A 27,211-nucleotide genomic window follows, 5' to 3' on the forward strand; every position below is an offset into this window, starting at 1 on the left:
CAAAAAAGAAGGCAGAATATTCAACAGATGTGATCTTTTTCTTGAAAATTAAATGTTACATTTCTTAATGTTTTGTAAAAGCTAAAATGCTAACTTCCATAGTCAATGTGATTTCACAATTTAAAGCTTTCTCAACTCATACCGATACAGACATCTGTGAATAAATATCAATTATATACACACATGTAAACAACTATAAACAAAAATAAGTGAGTGTTCCAGTGTTTTTTTTAAACATACTTTTTAAAGAAACATTGTTTCTGGTATTTTCCAATCAAATTTTGACTATTCTAAAGACAGACACCTTCTTTCTGGCATGTAATTAACACAGAAGGTTGAAGCTCCCTTATTTTCAAGAGCTTACAAATTTCAATTCTTAGAAATTCCAGGACAAAGAGTCTTAATGAACACATGATTCATTAATCTCCTCAGAGGTTATAGCCAAAGTTGCTGAATTCATACAGAACCAATCAACTCAGCGTTAAGTTTAAAAATTAAGCCAATAACATTATTATACATAATTATACTGTTTTGAACACAATTATCATATAGACAGTATCTTAATTTTTCAAGGACACTTAGATAACTTCTGCAAATCACTATGCTGAGAGATATGACAATAAAAAACAACACTTGTTTTTGTTTTATTAGTTCACAGTGACTAATGGTGAAGCAGAAAACTACCAAGAAATGGGAGACGGGGAAACTGCATCATGAAAATGCTGTATTCTCAATACCTGTTTATTTCTCTTCTTTTTTAATATTTTCTCTGTCTTCAATTATTTAACTTAGTATTATTTTGATGTTTAATAATTTTTAGAGAGATTTTTATTCATGATTCACTAAGGATTTATAATACATATCTCAAGGCAAAAAATTCATGTATCCCTTTGATGCAATTTTAAGAGATACTTTTCTTGTGGAATTAAATCCTATGTACATATCAGAAATAATTATATGACACAACTAATTGCTGACAAGAAATTAAGGAGATCTTTGTAGCCAAAATCTGAAACATTTCAGAGAAAATATGTCCTCTTTTTTCCATTGTTTCAGAATATAAAAAACTTAATGTAGCTACTGTGTCATTTACATGCTGTAACAATTAACTTTCCCTATACACCAGAAGTTGGTATGAGAATAAATTCCTTCTTACATTTGTGCCTATTTTGAGGAGAGAAACACTGATTATCTTATTGGCAACTTTGCATGTAACAGGAAAATGACACTTCTGTGCTCACATTTCAAAGTGATCCGAGGGCCACAATGAACACCAGAATCTCAGGATGCTGAGATGAAGACCGCACACCCCTAGCTACACTCAACCTACCAAATGAAAATTGGCCTGGAGGATATGCATTTTAAGTGAGTTTGCCAGCTGATTCTTCTGACAATAAAATCTGACTACTACTGTAGAGGAATGAATTTCTCTTGGGAGAAATAAATCTGTACTTCACAAATGTTGTATCATTAATTGTACTTCTGGGAATTTTGATGAGCTCCTACAAGTAAATAATGAGAATTCTACCTTTCTAACCCCAGTAGAGTAGAACAGGCACGGACTCAGTCTAACAGTTACAAATACCAGGAGCTTTGGGCGGGTTACCTCACCCTTCTAGCCCTAGTCCATCAGGTGAAAATGGAGATGGCCACACAGGGCCAGTAAGATGATTATATGAAATAAGTTGTGAAGAGCAACTAGTACCAACCTGGCACACAGTAGGTGCTCAATAACGGTTTGTTTCTGCAACGCTGAAGGAATTTTCAGCTCCCACTAACAAATTATTGAACAAATTTTTTCTAAAGGGAATCTACCAGAAAACAGATTCCGAAAGCCTGTCATAAAAAATTTTACAGCATGTTTAATTTGCTGCCATAGATTCATTCTTCAAGTGCACACAAATCAAAACCTTTTATTGAATGGTATTTTAAGTGTACAGAGGAAGTTTGCTATTTATTAACCTAGCCATACAGAGAATCCTTTATATAAAAAATAATTTTTGTATCCATAATGTACCTATCTGATAAGAACTGAAGTTTGTTTTCTAAATTTAGATTTTTGTATTTTCTTTTGTAAATATTGTTATTGAAATACAATCAACATACAGTGTTAGAGCAGTTTCAGGTATATAACAGTGATTTGACAATACTACACATTATACAATGCTCACCACAGTAAATGCAGTCACCATCTGTCACAATACAATGCCGTTATAATCTTACTGACTATATTCTCTATGCTGTACTTTTCATATCCACTGAAAACTTCAAGTTATTTAAAAAAAAAAAAATTTTTGAATTTTCTCCAACTAGTTGACACACTTCAACTGATAGCAAAAAAAATGCAACTCCATAAATATTATAAACAGTATATATGGCAAAAGGCAATTGATATACTACACAGGCATTTTATAAAGGTCAAGTTTTTGGAATCTCCAAAAATTATTATTTAAGAAATTCTCAAGATCTCAAGATGTGCCAACTAATTCCCCACTACATATTTTCTGGAAGATAGTATCTTTTATCCTTTAAAGATTTTTTTTTTTTAACTTGAGCTTCCAATGAAGTAAAGTTACCTTTTCAATGCATCTTCGAAGAGTGTTAATATTCCTGACCCACCAACCTATTCCCATAGCTCTTAACTCAGACCACTGAGGGTCCCCTCTCTGAATTGCCGGAATCATATTTATCAGTTCTTCTTCAGCCTCAGAATGAAAAGCCCAGGCAAAATGGCAGGTAGACACACCTAAATTAGAAATACAAAATAATAACCTTTTCAGAACTCTACCAAAAAAGAACAAAACAATTTTTCACACAGTCATGTATTTATTCTTTCATTCTGGAAAGAATTTTCAAGCAGAAAAAAAAAAAAGTAAAAGAAAGTCATCATTCAAGGACTTTACACTATAAGCTTCTAAATACAAGAGCAATGGCAGAACACACAAAATGAAAAAATCTCTTTTTTCCCAAGTATTTACTTTTTTTCTCTGCAAAAATAGAGACACTAAAACTTAATCACAGGAAAGATATTTGAATATCGAGTCATTTATATGTACACACACCAAACTTATCAACAGTGAAAGCTTTGGTCAAGTCAAAATATCTTGACCTGTGTCCTTGGGTATTTTTTCACAGCAATGCAGACCATATCCTCCAGCACTGAATAGTGAAAACTGCCCCATTCATCTCTCTGGCCAAGGAGCTAAATATCATTTCACAGTAAGGTCTAACCTTCAAGACAGTTGCAGGGAATAACAACAGCCAGGGAACAACACTCCTTTGCCTTTGGCATCTTGGTTAAAAGTAGTTTAAAGCTGCCTAATACTGTTGGTATATGGCAAATTCTTTTTGTCCTGGAAGAAGACTGACAGGAATCTAGGTTGTATTTAGAGGCAACACCATCAGACTTGGAAGTACAAGGGAGTTTATCGACAGTTTACTGATAACACTTTGTTCCACTTAGAGCAGATGGAGAGGAAACACAAGGGAAATGAGACACACAAATTGATGACAGATAGTGGGAATGCCAGGAAGTACCCAGAGGAGACTAGAAAAGAGGCCAGACTGTTCAAAGTAGCCATCTGTATGGACCCATTTTGGACCTCATGCCTGAAGTCAATAATAGTCACATTATAGCACAGGCTTCTCAATGCTAGAAGACCATCAGTGTTACCACATGTAATTTTTTCATTAACAACTACTATATAGACTTCCAATATAGTTTAAAGATTTTCTAATCACTACTGCTTCACAACAGTTCCTTTAGAAGGTATAAAAGGAAAAACTATTATGACAATTTCGAATAATAATCTTAAGTTTTTTAAATTTCCCATTGCTAACATTTCTATACAACTGTGCCTGAAATCAGAGCATTAAAAAAAAAAAAAAAATCAGTGCAACAAGCCTTGACTGCCACCATAAATTTAAGGGAAAATAGTCAAAATTTACTAACACCAATTTGTAGTTTTTCATAACCTAAAAGGCAGATTAATTTTTAAATCTTTGCCTGATTTAGGAAATAATCACTACATCAAATAACTGAAACTTTGTTTTAGAAGTTGCTATTACATAGCAATGCACACAGTATATCTTTGCTAAAAGCACATTTATAATATAAAGAATAATATAAAATATGTTACATTCTGTATCCTTAAGTGAAATGTGATTAATTAAATTTTTGGTATGATTAAGCAGAAACAGAAAATAAACAGGTATGTCAAGGGAATTAGGTTTAGAAGTGAATGTATTTGGAAGCCTAACTATTTATGTTTATTTTAATATAAGCATTGCATTGTAAGTCATATACTCACAGGTAAAGCTGAAGTTTCGGGAATATGTGCCAGATAATCCAGTAGATTTGCATACTTGTAGCGTACTGCCACACACCCTGATTTGAGATACAAGGATTTATATCAGCCCCCTATTTTACAGATTAAAAAATCATAACTACAGAGTTTAAGGTGACCTGCTCCATAGCTTAATACATATGTGTATGTTTGTGTGTGTGTGTGTGTGTGTGTGTGTATATATACATACATACATACATCAAGGAAAAAAGAACGGAGCGCCTGGGTGGCTCAACGGGTTAAGCCTCTTGCCTTCAGCTCAGGTCATGATCTCAGTCTTGGGATCGAGCCCCCACACTGGGCTCCCTGCTCAAGCAGGGAGCCTGCTCCCCGCCCCCCAACCCTGCCTCTCTGCCTACTTGTGATCTCTGTCAAATAAATAAATAAAAATATTAAAAAAAAAAAAAAAAAAAAAGAAGAAGAAGGAAAAGAAGAGGGCACCAACAGATAGTTATTTACTTATTTATTTTTTGCCTACCAGTAACAGGCTATCCTTTGCAGTTTTCCTCTGTTCTTCTTAGCCTTTCTATCTGTATCCCATCTACTGAACTTTTCCCCTGAAAACTCTTCCTAAAATCATCATTTATAATAGCAGTCACTTATGTCCAGTGTTTTAACTGTATCAAAGGGAAAATGGAATTTTCAATTCCACAATTATCATTAAGTGATTCAGTACCATCTATTATTTAAAACTAAAGTGTAAAAGAACCTCCTAGGTACCATTTTTTTAAACCTAACCAAATGGCACAGACTGTTTAAAATGGTAATGACAAGTCCACAATGGGTTAAGTTTTGGAACTGTCGAACACTGTTTCCAGGAATGTAAATGAGTACAGTGTTTCTGTCTGGGGCAATACTCATCAAGCCTTAAGAAATTTCAGTCTTAAATATAGCGAAGTGGTGGTTGCTGGAGGGGAGGTGGATGGGCAGACGGGAGAAACAAGACAGGATTAAGAGTACATTTATCTTGATGAACACTGAAAAATGTATAGAATTGATGATTCATTATATTGTATGCTTGAAACTATACTGTATATTAATTATACTTGAATAAAAAAATACTAAGATACAGTTAGATTCAGAATTTAGAATATCGATCTGGCAACAAAGTGTTGACTGAAACATTAAAAATAAAAACAAACAACTACCTCAAAAAAAAAAAAAGAGTTAATAAGAACTTTCAAGCCCTCTGACTCATTAATTCCACTGTTGGAAAATAATCAGATATATACATGAATATTTGTATGAAGAGTTATAAGTTCATTCATTACAGTGATCATTCAAATAGAAAACCAGCCAAATCTGTTTCACAAATGAAGGACTAGATAGATGAAATGTAGTTTAGAAACATGATAGACTATCAGACAGATATTTAGAATTATATTTTCAAAGAACATTTATGAGGGTGAAGGGTAAGTGCTATGGGTAAGAAAAACAAATTATAAAGCCTGATATTCTAGTTCCTACAATACTAAAGCATTATTTATGGGGCTGTGTCCAGGAGGCTGGTTTCAAAAAGAACATAGTCTAATGAACACTGCACTGGACTTGGATTCTAATGCCAACATCTATTAATAAATAGCCCTATATCTTGGGCAGGTCACTTTATAGTTTCAGTTTTTCACTATTTTATTTTTTTTAAGATTTTATTTATTTATTCACAATAGACCGCAAGAGAGAAAGAGACAGGGAGGCAGGAAGAGGCAGAGGGATAAGTAGGCTCCCCACAGAGCAGGGAGCCCGATGCAGGGCTTGATCCCAGGACTCTGGGATCATGACCTGAGTAAAAGGCAGCACTTAACCAACTGACTCACCCAGGCGTCCCTGGGTGTAAATCTGTAAATTAGGGGGCTGACATAAATCCTTACACCTCAAATCAGCATGTGTGGCAGTATGCTACAAGTATGCAAATCTACTGGATTACTATCTGGCACATATTCCCAAAACATCAGCTTTACTTGTGAGTACAGGACTTATAACATAATGCTTACATTAAAATAAACAGAAATAATAAAACATAGGGCAAAATTCACATAATTTTTAAAAAAAGATATCAGATGTCAAAGAAATTCGGGGCCACTTTTACGGCCTTAGGCATACCAGGTTTACTCCTAAACTACTGCAACTTTAGTGAGTAAAGTCTGAGAAACTGAGAGAGAAGAGCCAAAGTCACAGAACAGAGCTGAAAGAGGCACAGAAGAAGGGTCAGTGGGCACCATGTGACAAGAAGTTCTTAAGGCTAATGATAAGAATGCATATAATGACTTAGCTAATTCTTCTACCCAAATATACATACAAATATTTCATTTCAATATGAAATAAAAGTCTTGCAAAGTTTCAAACAAGGAGTTAAATACCTTGATGAAGTAGTTGTACTCGGTATAAAGGAGGCAGCGATGTCAAAAGGCATGTGTGCAAACGCATAGCTAGTAAGTATCTCAAACCACACTCGTCTAGTGTGTCTCTTCCTGCAAAGCAAACAGAAAATATGAATTTAAATAAGCATTAAATTCAACAATAACAATTTGCACAAAATATATATTTGAGTGTATTCCTTTGTCAACACTTGAATATCTTTATAAAAAAAAGTCTTTACAAAAAATATTTGTAAATACTGAAACTCCCAAATGAAAATGAGGAAAATATACAGGTAACAACAGTACTTTCAGCTATTCATAATAAATGAAATCTTGAAATCCAATAAAAAATATATTAACTATATTAAGCTAGATACAATCTTAAGAAGCATTTCCTATGTGAAGTCAGAAAGAGATTTAAAACACAGGAATTACATATATAAAATGAAATCATTCGTTTATTATCATTAATAAAAAAGATAAAATTTTCTAGTCTGGTTAGCTCAAGTGATATACAGTACTATGAAAGATTTAAAATCTGATTCCCTAGGCTCATTTTACAAAGCTAAGGTTGAACATCAACCTAATTTCACAAACTCACTCCTATTTAAAAGTTGCGCAAAGGTAAAAGTGTGGTGAGTTTAATTAAAATTATAGCCACTGTTGGAGGAAAGCAATTCAAAAGTCTGAACAGCACCCAGCACAGTAACTGCCACTTAGGAAGTAATAAGAATGTTAAATCAAATAATATTTTCTAGAAGAAAATAAAATGTTTTAAACTCTCAAATTATGCCAGGCATAAATTTGGAAAAACGAACATTCCACACAGAGGAAACAAAATGTGTGAAGACCTTGAGACAGGAATGTGTCTAGGGTCTTTCTGGGACACAAGGAGGTCAGTGAAAATGAACGGAGATCACATGGGGCCTTGTGGACCTCTGTAGGGGTATGGCTTCTACTCTAAAGTGAGATAGCAAGCCACTAGTGTAGGTGGGAGAACAGACTGAGGTAATAAGAACTTAGCAGTGTTGGAGACTGTCTATAACCAGGCAGGAGGGGAAAGTGACCTGACCGGAATGGCCATAGGAGGAGTGGTGAGAAATGACTGGACCTAGATATGGGAGAACTGGTAGCATGTCCAAAGACTGGAATATGGGGTTCGAGAGAAAGCAGAGTCAGGAATGCCTTTAATTCCACTGGGAAGAATTCATTTACTTAGAATCCACTGACTGAGACGTGCAACATACTTAAACTCGGAGCTTCAGTTTCCCACCTGTGAAGTGGAGACATTAATTCCTGCCTTAGCCACCTCATGAAAGGGCACTGTGACCAGGATGAGCCATTTTAATACTGCCCTGCCAATTATATAGTTCCAAATCAAAGTTTAAAACATTTTTCATGGATTGTGACCTATTTTCTTGATATCTCAGAGTAAAAACTTTTAAGTTTTCAACAAAGGCTTCATTAAGACTATTACGGGGAAAATTCTGCTCTATTGAATATACCACCTCATAATCATTAGGATTTGTTTTAATTAACATGTTTAGAAAATAGGTCCCCGGGCAAAAGCTTCTGAAGTCTCTAGTTATTTTAATCTACAAAGAGAAAATTTGGGGGATATATTATAAGGATATAAATACATTCCAGCTAGCTTTGATAAACAGTCTTTTTCCCTCAAATTTAGAATCTTGTGAAATAGTAAGAGTACAGGCTGGAAGGCAATGAGGTATCCACATAGGAACCCCAGCTCTGCCACTTACTACCTGCATGACCTTGTATGTCACTTAATCTCCCTAAGGATCAGTGTCTTCATCTATAAAATTTAGTATAATAACAGCTACCTACCTAGATTGTTGTGACAATTAAGTATGATAAAGTACATAAAGTGCCTGGCATATAGCAACTGTTCACTCCTCCACAATATTTACTGAATGAATGAATGATCAATAATTTTCAGTTTCCTTGGCTAATGCCATCATTTACAAGCAACACCATTACCTTCAACTATCTGCATAAAAGAGAATGGAATCTAGTTTCAGGAGACAGCCAAAAATGTTCTGGTTATAGAGCAAATTAATCAAGACACACATTATAGTAAAATGTATTAAAACTTCTTTCTCAAGAGACGTTTCAGAGAAAATTAGGTAATTGTAAAAATATATATATATCTAGAAATGGGAAGATGAACAAGTTGAGATCATGAGGTCCCTATAAGCTTCATGGTTCAATAGTAAAATTATCAAGTGGGCCACTATAATTACTAAAAGTAAAATAAAAACTAAAATAAGCCATAGGAGTCACTATGTTTTGAAAAAACAAGACTACATAGATCTAAAGTGACACAAAGCTTTCAGTGTAAAAGCTCATGCGAGAATGCACACAGATATCACAAATCCACGATGTCATATGTGCAAGTCATAGCCTATCCCAATAGTCCTTTCTTTCACAATTAATCATATTATGATTGTAATTGTCTACAAACTGTAATTGTCTACTAAAGAGTTCTTTTCACTGCAAGGTTTCAAGAAAGACTGCAACTTAATATGTGAGTCATTGCATACATTATACAAATGGTTCTATGCATGGTAACCTTGTAAATTTCAGTGGGAATACTTACCTGAGTAACTCTTATCTCTGTTTTCATCAATCTCTGTGCTGGTGGTGGCCACTGTATCAGCCAAAGCCACGAGGAACATCTGCTCCAAACGGGTAAGGCCTGGTAGACTCGAGTGCATAAGGTGACTTGAAAGTACCCTAGCGTGTTCCTGGCCAAAGTAAGCAGGTCCATACTGAGAAAGATTTATTACTTTCGATTTGTTTTCTCTCTGTTCTGGCTCTAAATCTATATCATCTGTGGTTATATCCTGGATTTGGAACAGCTCTGAATACTGATCTTCTGGTTCACTTTTGGTATGATCTTCAAAGCTCTGGGGTATTTTCGTACTCTCTTCTGAAATTCTGTAGGTTGTATCCTGATCCGCAGCAAGCAGTGCATATAATGGTAGTGGAGGAATAGAATCTATTTCGGTATAATCTCGAGTGCCATCCTTTCCTATGGTGACCGTATCCTTCGCTGTACTGCCACTTACACTAATGGTTCGGGAAAGATGTCGCTTAGTCCCTTCTCCAGCATCAGCATCTCTAACTATTGCAACTTCACCTGCAATGCATTTCACTAAATGAGAGAGAATAGCTTTAGCCCTTCGAACTTTCCCTAAATCCATCAATTCTAACAGCTGAGTTGGATGATACTGAGGGAGAGTAGGGGAAAGTACATGTGCAGCCTCAAATAAGCCGCCATCCTGAACCACAGTTGGTGAACAAAACACATCATCAGCAATAGCTGTGCCTTCAACAATACTTTTTCTTGACAACATATTAGATTTAAAGGCAGAATGATCTTGTATTGCTGTCTCTTCTGCATCAGGACTATCAGCTTCAATGTCTCCAAATTTGACCGCGTGCTTCCACTGTGCATACACATGCATTTCACAATCCATGCCCACCACCAATATGCCGTCTCTCACCCAGGAGAGAGAAACAGGCAGCGAAGGTGTACCATCCACAGAGGACACCAAGTCTATAGATCGAAGAAGAACCCATCTTGACCTAACTCCTTGCTTGATACTACCACCTAGTGGTAAAGTAATGACAGCCACTCCATCCTTACTATTGATTTGCTCAGTCACAATTCCTGAGAGCCGTCCATACATGAAGATATTAGCACCAACCCCCACTGTGAGAATGTGGGAGCCATCTTCTTTTGAAACCCAGTCCAAATGTACTAAATGTTTGATATTTGGAATAAGGTATCTATCCTTGCTCAAAAGCGCATCTGATTTGCTATACACAAACAGATTACTGTCAACACTGACCCTCGAATCAAGTACACTGCCAACCTTGACCAAATCATCAAGATGAATTGTTTGCTCTAAAACCCATTCTGATCCTCCCGTAGATTCACATTCAAAGATGCAAACATGCATGGAAAATTCTTTAGAAACAAAACCATTGTGGTGGACAGGTTGTTTGTAAGCCACGGCAAGGCGGCCTGTGTATGAACAGCTAACAGCAACTGGTCTTCCCACAATGCTCACTGTACTGCTGTTATCTTCTCCTTCATCATTCATCAAGGGCCATCTCCTCCAATGGTAAGTTTCCTTCTCATCGCTTTGGCACTGAAGGTTGGTTTCCATACTACACTTCCAGAAGCGTACTTTATTGTCAGAACAAGTTGTAACCACTAAATAAGGGGCAAGGCACACCGGATAAATCGAAGAAGAACTCAGATGGCCTTAAAAAAGAAAAAGCAGATAGTCATGATAACAACCACAAAATAAAATGCTAACAATTAAGTTTTATAATGTGACTAAATCCAAAGCCACTATAAGCTTCTTTATTATAATTCTGCAAACCCCCCTTAACTACTGCTTTACACTAAGCATCCATTGGCCAAGATATTATCTATACAAGCTTTGAAGAGCCCATTGGTGGAATCAAAATATGCAGTAATAATCACTTAACTGGTTTTTAGGTGATTAATAATGTTTAAATGAGGTGACTATTCCATAAAATAAAACTCAAACACAATAAAACAAGGCAACCGGTTATCCCTAAATCTATTACCTGTTGTAACTTACATATATATGTCTTCACCACATGCCTCACTGGACTTTCAGTCTCCACTTGTCATGACTTTCATCAGAGATGCTTAAGTCTTCACTATAGTTTCCCATTCAAATTCCCCTAACCTGCCCCTGAATAATCCAGACCCTAAATCTGCCCCTACCATCAAAATGTTTTCAGAGAGATAAACAGACTACTAGGTCTCACCATTATAAATAAGGGTAATTCAAATCCTCCTATTTATTCTTGATTGCCAAAGACCACTCATCAACCATCAACTATAACTCATCCACTATCAACTATAACATGAGGAGTAACAGCGATTACGACTGGGGTCAGAAGACCTGGATTCAGGTTCTAGTCCATCAATAACTCTGCAACACTGGGAAAGCCACTTCCACATCTGAACATTTTCCATCTAAATATTAGGGACCATGTTACTACTTCCCTTGGAGTGTTACTGTCAAGTAACGTATGTAACAAATCCTCTGCAAAATATAATTTATTATATTACCAATTCTGATAAACCTGGGTATATCCCAAACTTTCCAAATACTTTGAAAGACTAAAAACTCGCCCAGATCTGCCACAAAAGCCCAGAGTAAACCATTAATGTGATCTTTCCAACTCTGAGTTCAAACCTATCTTGTGGGTGAATAAAAGAAGCCTCATACTGAAAATCATTCACCAGTCTTGAACCTCCAATTTCATTTCCCAAAAATACTACTCCAGGAATTCTTTAATTATAGTTCTATAAGTGACAGATCATTTTAAATACACCTGCCCTCCCAATGATCTTATCTGCCTTGTTAAACTCAGTACCATTCAGGCAAGCCAAACTATAATCTTGTATCTTACGTATTTTCCCCACAGTACCTGCCAACTCCTGCTCAAACATATTTAATAAAGGTAATATGTGATCAGTACAAAGTGGATGAACTGCCTCAACTTAAAAAAAACTTCAGTGATTTGCCAATGAACATATCTGTTCTTTGCAATTGTACTGCCATATTATATTATTGCTATTTATAAGAAATCATAGTGCAGGCAAGAAACTTCACATTAAAACATATCATTTTCTGTCAGGCTGATTACATTTATCATAGGAAACTTTCCAATAAAGACATGTTTCTAAACAGGTACATCATTACTAGAAAATTACAATTGTCCACATAACACATATTTCAGGAGGGTTGGTCCATTTTACCCACTGAAGGACACTCTGAGCTACAACTGCCCACTCTTCAAGCTACCTTACCTGCGGAAGGTGTTGCTCTTATTACTTCAACTCCTTCTGGGAGATCAAGAGGTTGGCTGTAGACCAGTCTAGAACTCAGAATAAGTTTGCTAGCGGTTTGTAGATTGGCAATTGAGGCAGAGTGTGGCATGGGGCTCACACTAGGAGAGGTTTCTGGAGAAGAGTCTACATTCTTCTGTCCAGGGACTGAAAGTAGACTCTCTGATGAAAAGCCTTCTGAAGGTTTAGCTTTGAAGATAAATTATGAAATATATTACAACCATCTCTATATATGTTAGCTAGAATATACCTTGTCATCCTTAAGAAACATAGTTTAAAGTACGTTGGAGACAAGGTCAATTTTCAGACTTGCTGAGTTACCTGACAGACTTTTCCCCCCACTTTTATTCTTATCATCACCAACTCCATCAAAGACACTTAATTGCAACATGTAAAAACTAGAAAAAAAAATCTCAAGTTATTTCCTCCAATGTTTTCAACCTTTAAAAAGCATCAAAAGCTTGGAGTGCCTGGGTTGCTCAGTTGATCAAGCATCTGACTCTTGGTTTCAGCTCAGGTCATTTCATGGGTCAGGGGATAAAGCCACTGGTCAGGCTCCACACTCAGTGGGGAGTCAGCCCCCCAACCCCCCATCCCCTACTCCTGCACTAGCACAAAAGTGTGCATTCTCTCTCTCTAAAATAAATAAATGCATCTTTATAAAGTACCAAAAGCTTGAGGAGAAACTTGTTACCATGCAGATTCCTGAGCCTCCACCACAGGAAGACTGATTCAGTTGTTTTGGGGTAGACCCCAGAAATCTGCATTAATAAATCGCCCAGGTGTTTCTGAAACAGAGCATTATGAATCAAACTTTGAGGAACAGCAAGGTATTACCTCATGTTGTAGAAGAAAGAATTTAAGTTACCTCACATCATAAATGAAAGAATTTAAGTTTAGAGAGCTTACTGATTTTCCTACAGTCATATAACTAGCTAGTGGCAAGGAAGACACTAAAATACCAGCCTCCTGACTACCAAGCCCTTCAACAAGATGATTTCAAAAACCAATACAGAAAAATAAAAGTTCTAAACAAATTTAAGATGGTGTTAGCTGACTGGCTTGCAGCCCACTGATAGATATCCGAAACACACAGATCATGACCTTCCTCAAGGAACTCAAGGCCACCTTAATGCCTTCATGCTTATGTTTTATTTAAAGACTAAAAGTAACCTTAACAGCAGTGATCCCCACAATGTCCTAAAACCCTTGCTTCAAAATTCCTTAATACCTCAGAAATGTACTTTATCTCTATCACTCCTCCCTCCACCAACTCAGAAGTATATAATCAGTCATCCTTCACAACCCCAGGGCAGCGCTTTCTGCCCATGGGTCCTTTCCTCATGTTATAATAAAATCACCCTTTGTACCACAAAAAAGGGGGGTGGGTATGGATATCGATCTGATCTTCCCAAGAGTTCCAGCTTTCACATAAGAGTGGAATATAAATCTCTAAGCAGATTCAGTTATCTGTGCTTCTGCTACATGTGAGGGATATTTTGAATTACATTTATATTTGTGGGCCTGTCTCCCCCCCCATTAGACTACGAATTTATGAAGGGCAAGGATGGTGCTTGCTTTATATATCTCAAGAAGCATCAGAATAGTAAGAGATATTGAGTAATCCCCTGTTGCTCCTGGTGGATGTTAAACATATCAATCTATTTTATGTAAACATTTTCCACAAAATGGAATGGGACTACAAACTTCCATGAGTACTCAGCAGAAAGAAGTACTACTCCTGGCCTCCTCAGTCAAGGCACTTCACAATCTCTGGCTATTTTCTCATCTGCAAAATAAGGTCAAGCTGTATTACTTCTCTTCCTGTAAACCAAGCACTTTCCTAATGTATTATTCTCATGCTAAGAAAGAAAATAAGAGCAGGGGAAAAAAGCAAAGGCCTTAGAGACAGAAAAACCTGTTACGAAACTTGGTCCTATGACAAACTAGGTGTGGGACTTGATCAAGTTACTTAATATTATTACATTAGTAAACTGGGGATAATGTCGGTCTCACATGTTTAAAGCACTTATCTCAGTGCCTGGTCGCTTAGAAGTAGTCAATATGTTACTTTCCCATCTAAATTTAAGTCTATCATTTGATTCTCAGCCCCGATTTTCAACATACTGATAAATTCAAGTATTAGCTGTGAATGACAGCATACACTATACTAAATCTGCTTGAATGTTAGAACCAAAAGACAGATGCTTTCATAGCTGAAGAGGACATATTATTTGTTTGCTTCTACTGTCAGATTGTTCGTAACCTTTTACTGCTAACAGAAACAGAGTAAGCAAGAAACTCTACACTAAACCTGGATTTAGGGGAATATCAGTGGGAAACTTCCCTCATACGCAGTAGGGACAAAAGGTATCACAATCTTCCTGTCCTACCACAAGGATCTGTTACTACCTCCATTAATCTCTTCAGGACCTTTCCTGGCTTTGTGTCCAACCCTAGAAAATACTATATTCTCTGGTGAGTTAAAAATTCTCTTCTTGACAAGCTGGTTTTAGATCACTCTACTCTCACATTTTTGTGAAACAGCATGTAACACCAAGAATGAACTTAAGTCTTTAAAAGAACTTTTGGATTCCCACTGCCTCAAGAAAATTAGGCTCACACAGGATGTGCGATGAGAGCTGCGTGTTATACACAACTAATGAATCACTGAATACTACATCAAAATCCAATGATGTACTATATGTTGGCTAATGGAACATGATTTAAAAAAAAGAAGAAGATTAGGCTCCAATGGGCACAGGTAAAAGTTCTATCAAATCATTTGGCTTTTCTAACCTGAGTTCATGGCCCAGTTAGAACTGCTGTTTACAGAGTTACATGATAATGTGAATTACAAAGGGAATAAAAAATATTAGTTAACTGTATTAAATGTTTAATGTGTATAAAATCAGTTAAATTATATAACCACCAGTAAAGAATAAAATCTTTCAAAAACTTAAATATTTTAAGTTAAAACCAGATTCAGGTTCATAAGGCTGTGTTAATTCATTTTAACAATTATCTCTCAGAAAGTAAACGTCAGTTCTAAAAAGAAGGATCCAAGTTCAACTTCTTTCCTTCATACTACAGATTTTCTAATTTGCTAGGAAATCAGTATAAATGTGTACAGCAAAAATATGGCTAATGTAACTTATAACTGTTAGATTTCTTAATATTCTACAAAATCAGTTTGGGGTGCTTGGGTGGTTCAGTGGGTTAAAGCCTCTGCCTTCGGCTCGGATCATGATCCTGGGGTCCTGGAATTGAGTTCCACATCGGGCTCTCCGCTCGGCAAGGAGCCTGCTTCCTCCTCTCTCTCTGCCTGCCTCTCTGCCTACTTGTGATCTCTGTCAAATAAATAAATAAAATCTTTAAAAAAAAGAAACAGTTTGACCAATGAGCTTTATATGCTCAATCATATTTTTATAAATAGTAAATCTGCTTTTCGTAATGATTTTTAAAAATTTTATCTAAATTCAATTAGCCATCATTAGTTTTTGGTGTAGTGTTCAAAGATTCATTAGTTGCATATAACAACCAGTGCTCATCACATCATGTGCTCTCCTTAATGCCCATCCCCCAGTTACCCCGTCCCCCTACCTACTTCCCTTTTCACAGCCCTGTTTGTTTCCCAGAATCAAGAGTCTCTCATGGTTTGTCTCCCTCTCTGCTTTCTTCCCATTCATTTTTCCTCCCTTCCCCTAAGATGCTGTCTTGTTCTCAAATTCCTCATATTAGTGAGATCATATAATAATTGTCTTTCTCTGATTGACTTATTTCACTTAGCATAATACCCTCTAGTTCTATCCATGTGGATGTAAGGATTCTAAAGTACATTATGTCAGATGAAAGTGTGTATTCATCCACAGAAAAGTACCATATTAATTCTATGTGGAAAACAGATTTATAGAGACATAGTGTCTAGAACAGAGTCATAATAAGGATACAATAAATATTAATTGAACAAATAAATGGATCAGACTTTTAAAAAATGTATCTAATGTGCTTGCACAATGGTTTGGTTTTAGATTAACCTGTTTCATCAATTATTTATGATTCTGTAATTAAAAGCTTGGCATATCCATTCTTCAATCCAGCAACTCAATTTATAGTTCACTGGATCTTCATTTTAAAAAATTAACCAACCTAAAACAGATACAGTAAAATGAATTTATTTCATAACATCTCAGCATAAAATTATAATTACTTACCTAAGCATGCTTGTACGGATTTAAGATGAAGGTGCCACATATGGAGAATAGAGTAATTATTGCTGTTCTTCTCAATTACTACTAGAAAGAACTTTTCTGAAAATGGTGGTGGACGATATCCTATTGTTCAAAAGAAAAATATATTTAAGGTATAGTTCTACCGGGTGAAAAGAAAGACACTTTCAAAAAACTTCTCTTGATATGTATGCAAGTTGGGAGGAAGAGGGAAAAATAGATATTTAGGAGTTTTATGTAATTTTTGTGCCAAAAATTAGGTAGCTATCAAAGACTAATGGGACTGGGACACCTGGGTGGCTCAGTCAGTTAAGCTTCTACCTTCAGCTTGGGTCATGATCCCAGGGTCCCACATCAGGCTCCCTGCTAAGGGAGAACCTACTTCTCCCTTTGCCTGCTCTGCCCATTCTGCCTGCAGCTCTGCTTCTGCTCTTTCTCTCTGACAAAAAAAGTTTTATTTTTTTAAAAATAATTTTTTTAAAAATTTAAAAAATTTTAAATTAAATTAAAATTTAAAAATTTTAATTAAATTAAATTTTAAAAAATAAATTAAAAAATTTAAAAAAATTAAATTAAAAAATTAAATTTAATTTAATTTAAATTTAAATTTTTTTTTAAAAAAAAACAAAAAAAACAAAAAAAACAAAAAAACAAAAAAACCCTAATGGGACTATGTCAAAAGTACACAAAAGCCAACATGAAGGTATACCTATTGGTCAAAGATGAGGAACCTTCATACTGTTTTCCACAGTGCCTGTGCCAGTTTACATTCCCATCAACAGTGCATGGGGTTTCTTTTTCTCCACATCCTTGTCAACACTTGTTATTTCTCATGTTTTTTTTTTTATTTTAGTCATTTTGACAGATGTGAGGTGATATATCATTATGGTTTCTATTTGAATTTCCCTGATGAATGATGTTGAGCAAAAACTTTCTTTAAAAATGAAAACCCATTAGAAGAAGAATCAATGAAACAAGATGGAATTGGGAGGGAGACAAACCATAAGTGACTCTTAATCTCACAAAACAAACTGAGGGCTGCTGGGGGGAGGGGGGTTGGGAGAAAGGGGTGGGATTATGGACATTGGGGAGGGTATGTGCTTTGGTGAGTACTGTGAAGTGTGTAAACCTGGTGATTCACAGACCTGTACCCCTGGGGATAAAAATATATGTTTATAAAAAATAAAAAATTAAAAAAAAAAATGAAAACCCATAATAACAACTCATTGGAAAGGATCACTGCTAGAGCTCTAATTGTGGTTTCTGAATACCATACCCCATTAAAAAGAACAGTCTGGAATGATAACTCCATTCTTGCAAAGGATATCTATACAACATGAGCCTAGGAGAACTTACAGTGCTAAAAGAAAGCAAAACAGTAATAATAATAATAAGGCTGCGTCAGAAGGACTCAGAACCAACTTGAAAGGGTCCTCACTAGTCTCACAAAGGACAACATGAGCACTATAAAGAACAATGACTGAAACTGACTGAAATATGCTAAGTACATAAAAACCCATAAGTGATGAGTACCTCTCTATATCTACCCTATTCTTCAATAAAAAGGTTTTTTTTAATGGATTCATAATGGTAGTCAAAAGAAAAAGAAAGTTAAGCAACAACAATAATAAATTCATCAGTAATCCCTGGTGATAACTTGGGCACAAACTCCCTCTTCTGAAATTGGTAATTAAATGGAAGAAACTAAACACTTACCCTCCCTTTCCTAAAAATAACTCTTTATTTCTAAGTAACCAAGTAGCTCTAGTTGATAAGGGAAAACTCTTCTTTACAAATACTTTCCAGCTAATAAGTAAATGAGAACTGATAAAGTTAGGAAATCATAATTTTGCAATCTTTAATGAAATAATGGGTCCAAAACCAACATTAATTGAAGAAACCATGATTGCTTCATGTGGTAGATTGCAGCAAACATTACACTGGAACCACCATCTGAATCTTCTGGATCTTAGCATCACTAAAAACAAGGCATCCTAAGTGATGTTCTTTCTTATGTCCTTCTATGAAGGACATAGCATCACCTAGGAAATTGAACCTGGATCTAATTAAATCTACATAGGTAATCTGCTGATAGAAGAAAGGGTGAATGACACCATAAGTAACTAGTTAGGCAAATTATTATAAAATAGCTTTCTCTAAAATAAGCGGCATGATGAGAGTATAAATGGGTAGTCACTTCAAATTAAAAGATACTTATAAACAATAAAATACGATGTATAAACTTTGGAAACAAATCCAAACAACTGAAGATCAAATAACTTTTGACATTTTGAGACAACTGAATAAAGTAAATATGTTCTATTATACAATTCTGAGGAATTTTGTTATTGATCAATGTGATAATATACTCATTTAAGAAAGTCATATTTAGAAATGCATGTGGAAGCACACAGGAGTGAAACAACATGATGGCTGCGTTTGTTTGATAATATTTCAGGAAGAGGCACCTAGTGACTCAGTCAGTTAAGCAGCTGACTCTTGATTTTGGCTCAGGCTATGGTGTTGGGGTCATAGAATCAAGCCCTGCATCAGGTTCCACGCTTAGCAGGGAGTACTTTCAGGATTTTCTCTCTCCCTCTGCTCCTCCCCACCTAGTGATCTCTCTCTCTCTCTCAAATAAATAAATAAATCTTTAAAAAAAAAATTTCAGGGAAAAAGAAAAAGAAAATGGGATAAAGCAAGTAAAACAAAATCTTAAAATCTTTAAAGATTTTATTTACTTATTTGACAGAGACACACAGCAAGAGAGGGAACATAGGCAGGGGGAGTGGGAGAGGGAGAAGCAGGCTTCCCACCAAGCAGAGAACCTGATGCAGGGCTTGATCCCAGGACCCTGGGATCATGACCTGAGCTGAAGCAGACACTTAGTGACTGAGCCACCCAGGCACCCCCAAATCTTAAAATCTTTAAACTATATACTCTACTTTTGTTTGTAATTAGCATTTTTCTTAATTAAAAGAGAAATCAGAAGGGTGTCTGGTAGACCATGAGACTCTTGACTTCAGTGTCATGAGTTCAAGCCCCATGCTGGTCATGGAGCCTATTTAAAATGAAAAAGCTGGGGCGCCTGGGTGGCTCAGTGGGTTAAGCTGCTCAGGTCATGATCTCGGGGTCCTGGGATGGAGTCCCGCATCGGGCTCTCTGCTCAGCAGGGAGCCTGCTTCCTTCTCTCTCCCTCTCTACCTGCCTCTCTGTCTGCTTGTGATCTCTCTCTGTCAAATAAATAAATAAAATCTTTTAAAAAAAAAATGAAGAAGATTTTTTTAATTTAAAAAAATTAAAAGAGAAATTAGTTTTTAATTAAAACTCAGAAAGTACAAAATAAGGCAGGAGCAAGGAAGAAAGAACATTTACCTATCAAGTCCTTTAAGAAAGTAACTATAAACTCAAGAAGAATATCAAAGAAACTGCACAAAATCTAAAGAAAAACCAAGAAAGGCATTAGGAAATCTTTTTTGGTCTAATTTTGGTCTAATTTTGCGATTACATAAAGAAATTTCAAAAGAAGGATATAAAAGAGTATTTTTAAATGTAAGTCTTTCAATTAAAAATATTATAGTATTTTTAGTATAGTACATATTATAGTATTATACTATAGTATAATACAGTAAAAATATCATAGTACTATATATATAGTATTCTATATATATATATAGAATTATATATTTTTACAAGCATTGTTTCTAGTGGGTATTCTTGTTATAAGTAGAATGATAAACAGTACCTAGGTTTGTGGGAAAGCAAATAGAAAAGTTCTACCCAAATAAAAGTAAAATATTATGGAAAAGCACATTTTAAATATATAAAGCAGTACTTTTATACTCTGATAGTAAAATAAAACCATGTGACAACTGAATAACTTATCAAGAAGAAAAGTATTAATATTAGAAGATGCATGAAAGGAAAAAATTACTAGTGACTGGTGAAGAAATGTCAGAGAAGAATTCATTCTTATGAAAAGGCAATTACCTATAAAATTTTGGTAGAAATATTGTTCATAAATGACAATACAATACAATAAATGACAATAATATAATATAATATATATAATATAATATACTATTATATATAATATAATATAATACAAGCTACATCAATAAAATTAATTATGTCTATTTAGATACTTTTGATCTATAATCAAATGAGATAAAATATCTGGAAACCTTCTGTAAACTAAAAACATGTTCATCATATAAAATGAATTCTTAATATAGAAGATGTCTTTCCTTCTTTCAAATAGAAAATATTCTATTTGTTCTATGTTGACATTTGTTCAACATTTGTTCTAGGTTGACTAAATTCAAATGAATAGGACTGTCTTATAATTACAAAGTTAGAACTTTTAAAAGGAACATTTTAAACTAAATAATGAAGTTTAAGCTAAACATCACATGGGGTCTATCTTGAAAGCTCTTATGAAGAACTACTTTATTTTGCACGAAAAAACCAAATACTACATGTCACAGGGGAATACTGTGAGATGGTACCTTTAATTCAGTGTACCTGAGGTTCCTGATATACCATACAAAACAATGTCTTATATTGTATACTCATCAATGGTCTTTAGCAGTGTACTGAGGACTTCTAAAAACTTACACTTAGATTAATTGGTTTGCTTGAAATACCACAGGGAATTTACTACCAATCAAAGTAATTTAATTGCAGAATTGAACAATTAAAATTATTTTATAAGGGGCGCCTGGGTGGCTCAGGGGATTAAAGCCTCTGCCTTCAGCTCGGGTCATGGTCTCAGGGTCCTGGAATCGAGTCCTGCATCGGGCTCTCTGCTCAGCGGGGAGACTGCTTCCCCTTCTCTCTCTGCCTGCCTCTCTGCCTACTTGTTATCTCTCTCTGTCAAATAAATAAATAAAATCTTTAAAAAAATTATTTTTTAAAACAAACTAGGATTCATAAGTAATATTTTCTTGACAACAGTCTTTGTCATTGGTGAAACTGGATGTAATAGTCACCCACATGCTTTCTTCACATACAAACAAGCAATTTTTACAGAACTGTTGTTTTGTGCTAAAAATTATGAGTGATGACTTTTGATATAAAGATCCATATTCAATAACAATTTGGAGTTTGTTTTTAAGATTATAGTGTCAAACTCAAGACTACTTTTTAAAAGTACCTTGTGATGGCTGAAAAAAAATTTCTGTTTCCTTTTTCTCCATATCTTCCTTATGTGGTTTGTATCCTATAATGAAGTCTTCTTGAAACACATGAAGCAACTGTGTATTTGAGCCACACTACAAATAGGAAAAAAATGAAGTTTCGTCTTTGAAATTCCCTGTCTTCCACCCACCACCTCCCCAAGAACACAAATGTAGAAGAAATAAATCTAACAATCTCTCTTCTTTATCAACTGACAAATTAGAAAGGAAAAAGCAACAGAAAAAATAAATCACCTGGGCAGAGAAAACTGCTTTCAGAGATGCTATAGCCAGTCAATAACAGAATTGAAGAGCTCTAATAAAAACAAATCAACATACCTGCTTCTCAAAACACACACACACACACACACACACACACACACATACAAACACACCATAAGTGATCTACATCACTCTGAACTCAAAAATATTAGGTCTCATGACTTGCTGGAGAAGGCTATGCTGACTATGTAATAAGGCAACTAGTATAGGATTCCCTTAGTTTTTCTAATTCCACTTGGGAACCAAAAACAGGAAAACCAGAAATATCCTCAAAGTATTCCCAGTCTATCTAGTGGGAATTGTGAGGGGCCCTATGACAGCCAGAGGGTGACACACCTCTAGATTAATGTATTCACATGTAAGTAACAAGGATTTCTATAGGGATGGAGGAGCCATCATCGTCAGCTGCTACTGATATGCTAGGTGAGTGTGTTTTTTTAACACAGAGAAAAAAAGTAAAAACAATACAAATGGCTACTTATAATCACAAAGGGAATGGAAATTCAAGAAAAAACTAAATCCAGACAAAATCTTTGGGTGGAAGTGTGTTAAGACAATTAGAAGCCGCCTCACAGATTTCAAGGAAGGGAGGCATGAATGGGTGGGCTAAATCTTACGGAATAAAGGAGGTCAACCTCCTTACAAACTACAGAAATGAAAGAACTATAATATTAGGTTGACCCACAGAATATATATGAAAGTTATATGGTATTTTTATGTCTCTCCACATAGAAACCAAAAATCTCTTCCCATGTAGAGAAAAAGGTCACCTCCCTAAAGGAAAAAATAAATGAGAAGGGAAGGGTGAGGTATTCATGGATATCGAAACCATACAGCACATTGGGCAAAAACCTAGAATGAGTTTTAGCCATTTATCGGTGCTTACAGTTCACCAGCCCTTATGTTAAAGACAGCCACTACTGGGGGGCGGGGGGAGGGGGAATCTTGAACAGCTATGAAGTGAAAAGCATGACACTAAGTAAGAGTGGCCTCTGTTAATATCCCATGGTGAAGAGAAGGAGCTAAAGTGGGAGAAGAGTTTAACACCCAGCCATTAAAAATGAAGACCTTTATGGGAATGAAGACAGTCCACTCTTCTGCCATATCCCTACGGAGGAGAATAAGGAAATCACAGGTTAGGGATTTCCTTGGAGGCATTAGTAACGTGAATCTGGCAGCCATATTTCTGTTGCCAAGAGCTGACATTTCTCTACATTGGTGGAAATTATTACATTTTCCCCAACAGAAAGTACCAGGCACCATGGAAAAAAAAATAATACAACTATATTTGTTTTTAAATATGGTTTGCTCAATTTCTTCATTTCCTTTTTGAAAATATTGGTAACTTCCTCACCAAAACAATCTTTTTTCCTATTTAGAATGAATATATTAGTGCTATCCCTTAGTCTATCAACATGATCCTGAGAAGGATCAAGAAACAAGTATCTTGAGGTTAGAAAGGGATTTATAAACTCACTGAACTCACTGTAGGGAGAAGAGTTCTCCCTCTTTCCTGGGTAGTTGCCAAGGAAGAACAATGACTATACAAAAGACCTAGGATTAGAAAGTAAATGTATACTTTGATCTTACTTTTTATGGATATTGTAAAAACATCTAATATTCAGCCTAACAAGGCAACCAGTCTAAAGCTGAACTATCGTCTGAGTTGAAATGAGAAATAGTATAAAAAGAGAAACCACAACTCAAGCCCCCTACGCAGCTGTAATGTATTTTCCTTCACAGTTTTCCTGACTGAATCGAATGTCCTTTAAACAGGAAATAAGGCTACAGATACAATTTAGCTGGAGAATAATCCCTAAATCATTAGATTTTCACTGTGGAAATCAAGAGAAGCTGGCTGTATTTACAATTGTCAAATCAAGAGAAGCTGACTGTATTTATAATTCTCAAATCAAGAGAAGCTAGCTGTATTTACAATTCTCAAACTGGGAATACAATTTCACATAAAGCACTCTGGGATAAAGTATATTAATACCCCCAATTCACAAGCATGTTTTTACTTGGTTGGTTATTGCATCAAGTTCAATAATGCAGCCAGGTCGAGCAGTTGACTGTTGGCTCACAATATTAAACACTTCTCCAATAAGTTTCTGTAAATAAAAAAACAGAAGATGTTGAATCATCAACAATTTAAGAATCTATTGTCAGTGTGATACAGCATCTCAGACATTCAAGGCCCCTCTTAATATTCAATGATTGGCAATGGTGATTCATTCATTTAAAGAATTATTTAAAATTTCTGTACTCACTTTTATTCTCATGTTTAAGATTAACTAAACAGGTAGAAAACTCTATAATGTCTAGCTAAATAGTGTAGAACTTCAAGGCATCTGATTCTTTTAACATGTCTTCATTTTGCAGTCCTAAAGCTCCACGACAGATCTGGCTGAGGCTGTGACCCCATGCCCACATGTATGGTTTGCAGATCTGCAATGCCATGTAGAAGTATGACCCTGCCAGTGAGAAGGTACAAGCCATGGTTGACAGGAAGTGGGACTCTGTATCTTGAGATGGGGATGTTTGAACTAACATGGGAAGTTTAACTTTGGACACCCAAACTCTCAAACCTTTGTGCTGAAAAAAGCAGTCCCTTCTCCCTCCTTCCAGTCAGGCTTCCCTTGCATAAAAACCTTTCAGTAACTTCATTTGAAGCAGTTACTTCACAAGGAGATGCCCAGTCTCCTCGACATCACCGCTATTACTCCTTACCACCTGCAGGCCGCTGAGGGGGTCAGGTTCCAGCTTAGCCTAGGGTTATAAATACAAGACTACCTCTGGGTAAACAGCACATACCCTGGGGTTGTAGCATCTTTCCAATTTGTATCAGCAAGATGCCAGAGACAAGGATGGGTTATTAGACCAAGGAGGACAAAATATATGGCTGGGTATGGCTGAATTTATTGTTAGGAGTACATTCAAACAAAATTCAGGATTTAAAGAGTTAGCGCAGACACCTGGAGGTAGTGTCTCCTGGAGTTGTTAACTGCAATCTGAATGCAACTGTGGCCTACAGGGGGTGAGGTTAAAACACCGGAATACCTCTAACACACCAGGAGTCCTTGCTACTCAAGTGTGGTTGATGAACCAGCAACAATAACGACACCAGGAAGCTTTTTAGAAATGCAGCTCTCAGGCCCTGAAGCTAATACATCCGTAACACCATCTCTAGATGATTCGTGTACATACTGAAGTTTAGTAAGTACTGACGTGGATAAGTTGTTCTCAGCCTTGGCTGCACACTGAATCACCTGAGGAGCTTTAACAGTGATGGCTGCTTAGGTCGCGATCGCAGAGACTGATTTATTGGTCTTGAGTACAGTGTGATCACAGGCATTTTACAAACCCCTCAGGTACTTCTGACATGCAACCAAGGTTGCAGCCCCCTGGCAGGGATACCCATTCCAGGTAAGGATTTGCCTTCCCTGCCCACAACTCTGCTGCTAGCACTGACTAAGGCCTTACCAAATGCCTTACTCAACACTACAGGATCCTACTTAACTTTACGTCTAACAAAGGAACCCATTTTACAGCAGAAGACAGGGCCAGAATTAGGGTAAAAGGAAAAAAGCACTCACCTTGGGAGCAAAATTTAAGGGGGGGTACCAAAAACTCAATAATCAAGATAAATAATACCTTAATGCAGTATTTTTTAAAAAGATTTATTGGGTTTATTTCTTTAAAGATTTATTTACTTTATTTATTGGGTGGGTGGCTCAGTCGGTTAAGCATCTGCCTTTGGCTCAGGTCATGGTCCTGGGATTGAGCCCCACATCTGGCTCCCTTCTCAGTGGGGAGTCTGTTCTCCCTCTCCCTCTACCCGTCTCCCCTGCTTATGCTCACTCTCTGTCTCTCTCATTCTCAAATAAAATCATTTTTAAAAAAGATTTATTTGAGAGAGAGAGTGCATACATACACAGGTGGGGGAGGGGCACAGGGAGAGGGAAAGGGAGAACCTCAAGCAGACTCTCAGCTGAGCACAGAGCACCAGGCAGGGCTTGATCTCATGACCCATGAAATCCTGATCTGAGTTGAAATCATTTAACAAATTGAACCACCCAGACTCCCAAGGCAATATTTCTTAAAATCAGATTTAATGCAAAAAAATTCATAACTTAACTGGCTCTAATGAAAGCAAACATCAATATTTTTTAAATCTACTTTTGCTTGTTTTCAATATAGACAACTTCCCTGTTTGACAATTTCTTGACCGAGTGACAATCTCAAATAATTTCTTTAATTAATTTGTTATTTTTTAGAAAGGGAGGAGGGAAAAGGGCAGAGGGAGAAGGAGAGAGAGAATCTTAAGCAGGTTCCATGCCCAGGATGGATGCAGGGCTCGACCCTGAAATCATGACCTGAGCCAAAATCAAGAGTCAGCTGTTTAACCAATTGAGCCACCCAGGTGCTCCACAAATATTTTTTAATTAACTTCAGCTTATTGAAATTTCTTCTGCAGAACACTGGGACTGCTTTTTTTTTTTTTTTTAAAGTTCTGCAGTCCACTTCCAAATTTGCATAAGACTGCACTGAACAAAATTTGTGAATCAGTTTGAGAAGATCCAAACACAACATTGCTTTTATATTACAAATTATGGATCTTGCATGACACTTAAAACTATTTCAGATGAAATTTCGTAAGACTTAAACTGTCAAAATATTTAAGAGCCAAGTGAGTGGCTGCATTTTGTAAACAAGATTATCCCCCCAGCTAAAAATTCAAAATCTAAAGCACTTTAGTTAATTTTTCATACTTCCATTTTGAATGTGAAATTAATATGCTTGGTAGCCAGAATAAGACCCCAAAAATGTCTTCATCCTAATTCCCAGGACCTGTGAATATGTTACTTTAAATAATAAATGAGATATTGTGGGTATG

At 36.0% G+C, this 27,211-nt stretch overlaps 1 protein-coding gene across 1 annotated transcript in view; it reads right to left on the reverse strand.

Moving 5' to 3' along the window:
- DMXL2 (Dmx like 2) overlaps positions 1-27,211 on the reverse strand; it is a 155,991-nt gene that overhangs the window by 42,088 nt on the left and 86,692 nt on the right. Inside the window, 7 exon segments of the mRNA XM_032343728.1 lie at positions 2,577-2,746; positions 6,704-6,814; positions 9,321-10,997; positions 12,588-12,815; positions 16,841-16,960; positions 22,011-22,128; positions 24,336-24,425. Of these exon segments, the coding sequence (XP_032199619.1) occupies positions 2,577-2,746; positions 6,704-6,814; positions 9,321-10,997; positions 12,588-12,815; positions 16,841-16,960; positions 22,011-22,128; positions 24,336-24,425 (2,514 nt within the window).

The sequence above is a fragment of the Mustela erminea genome, chromosome 5 (assembly GCF_009829155.1).
Source record: "Mustela erminea isolate mMusErm1 chromosome 5, mMusErm1.Pri, whole genome shotgun sequence".
Taxonomy (NCBI): Eukaryota; Metazoa; Chordata; class Mammalia; order Carnivora; family Mustelidae; genus Mustela; species Mustela erminea.